General features: G+C 39.4%; 1 protein-coding gene across 1 annotated transcript in view; it reads left to right on the top strand.

Moving 5' to 3' along the window:
• The window catches only part of LOC107627201 (putative oxidoreductase TDA3), a 2,615-nt gene continuing 817 nt past the window's right edge, over positions 319-2,116 (top strand). Inside the window, exon 1 of the mRNA XM_016330057.2 lies at positions 319-1,231. Coding sequence (XP_016185543.1) covers positions 348-1,231 — 884 coding nt within the window. The 5' untranslated portion in view covers positions 319-347. The remainder of the gene's footprint in view (positions 1,232-2,116) is intronic.

Raw genomic sequence — 2,116 nt, 5'->3', positions numbered from 1 at the left:
ATTAAAATAGTAAAACTCTCCTACTATAAGAATTATAAATTTAACTGTAGTTGATTGTTCACGTTATCACAATATCACTTTATTTAATATTTTTAAAAAATTAATAAAATTTATTATTTTTTATCTATAATTAATGATTAATATTTAGAAATATAGACTCTAGACTAAATAAATTAAATTAAGAACTAAAAATCTAAAATACTACCAAAAAAGTCGAAAACAATAAATTTTATTGACATTAGTGTTTTTTATTTCTCTTAATTTAGAGAATTTATATTCCTAATTTTTTTTAACCACGCAATAGCATTTAATGGCCACGTGTCACACAGCGAAGAAGCCGAGCAGTGATGAATCTAGCAGTGACCTCTCGAGCTTCAATGCTCACTCTATTCCACACAACCACTATTTCCATCACTTCCTCCGCCAATACAATTCCCTTACCGTCACGTCAGCCCATGGATCAGAATCCCAAGCGAGTTGTCGTCTGCGGTGGCGGAGTCATTGGTGTCTGCACCGCCTACTTCCTCGCCAAGAAGGGCGCCGCCGTCACTCTCATCGAGAAATCCGACGTGGCGTGCGCCGCCTCCGGAAAAGCCGGCGGATTCCTCGCCCTCGATTGGTGCGACGGAGGGCCCGTCGAATCACTCGCCCGCGCTAGCTTCAATCTCCACCGTTCACTCTCCGCCGAGCTCAACGGTCCCCAATCCTACGGTTACCGACCCCTAACTACTCTCAGCCTCACCGTAACAGAATCAGATAGCAACCCTCCCTCTTCTTCCACCCCTTCCAAATCCTCAACTGTTCCCTCATGGATCGACGGACCAATTCGGAGTCCAAGAACGATTGGAACCCCCGAAACGACGGCGCAGGTGCACCCGCAACTGTTTACGCGCACGCTAATAGCTAGGGCAGTTAAGGACCATGGGGCTCAGGTTGTTATTGGGAAGTTGGAACGGTTAGAGTTAGTTGGGGGCCGAGTTGGATCGGTTGTGCTTGAAGGAGGACGAGTTATTGAATGCGACTCGGTGGTTTTGGCGTTGGGTCCTTGGTCTGGGAAATTGGAGGTTTTGTCTTCATTGTGTAGAGTTTATGGTCTTAAGGCACATAGCATTGTTTTGGAGCCTAGAGAACCCAATTCCATAACCCCTCACGCACTATTTCTTAGTTATTACCCTTCAAGAGGTGGAAAAGCTATTGACCCAGAAGTCTACCCTCGTCCCACAGGTATGCTATTATTTGTAACTATGTACACCAAAATTCAGACTTTATTTTTGTGACTAAAAATGAACGAAAGAAGCAAAAAAAGGAAGAAACAAAGAAAAGCGAAATTAATTGGCTGGTTTCATGTCTAAGCTAATAAGATGACGAAGTTCATTCCAAGACTGAAGCCATTTCACATACTTCACAGCCTCCGAGGTAGCTGTTTTGCAAATTCACCATTTGGTGCTATTTTTTAGTTGCACAAATAAATAGAAGTTAGCAATTACTATGCATGAAATCTAAAGTAAAACTGAGAGAAAGGTGTATTATGGACCTCACCCGACAAGTTTAAAATATCTCTGTTGCTTTTGGGGTAGTTGTCAAGTATAATTGTTACAATTCATTGTTTACATAGCATTTCTCAGTTGACTACGTAGCAACTAGAAAGAAATACTTCACCAAACAACCGTGTCTGATTACAATGCTTAATTTAGCTGCAATGATGCAGTAACAAAAATAGCAAGGCTCACGGGGGTCTACGTTAATCTTGACCCATCAACAAGGAACTGGAATCAAGATGAAACAGGCAGAAAGAAGAGTTTCCAGTTCCACACTGGCTACATAGATATTGCTGACAAATTAGATAGTTTGGCTGATATGGATTATTAGGATATTCAATACTTTGGCAATCTCACACACTTTTGTATATAAACTCGTCCTTTTGTTCAATTATAAATTTATTCTTCTCATTTTTATAATGTTAGAAGCCTAGACCTTGGTACAGTTTATTCATTTATTGAATTGAGGGGTTAAGTTTATACACAACTGAATTGTGTAGTTACAACTAACTAATAACTAATTTTATTTACACATTTACATAATAATGTAATATTTTATAAAATATATTTTTTGTGTG

Source organism: Arachis ipaensis, chromosome B01, assembly GCF_000816755.2.
Source record: "Arachis ipaensis cultivar K30076 chromosome B01, Araip1.1, whole genome shotgun sequence".
Classification (NCBI taxonomy): Eukaryota; Viridiplantae; Streptophyta; class Magnoliopsida; order Fabales; family Fabaceae; genus Arachis; species Arachis ipaensis.
This window is presented reverse-complemented; position numbering and strand designations above follow the sequence as displayed.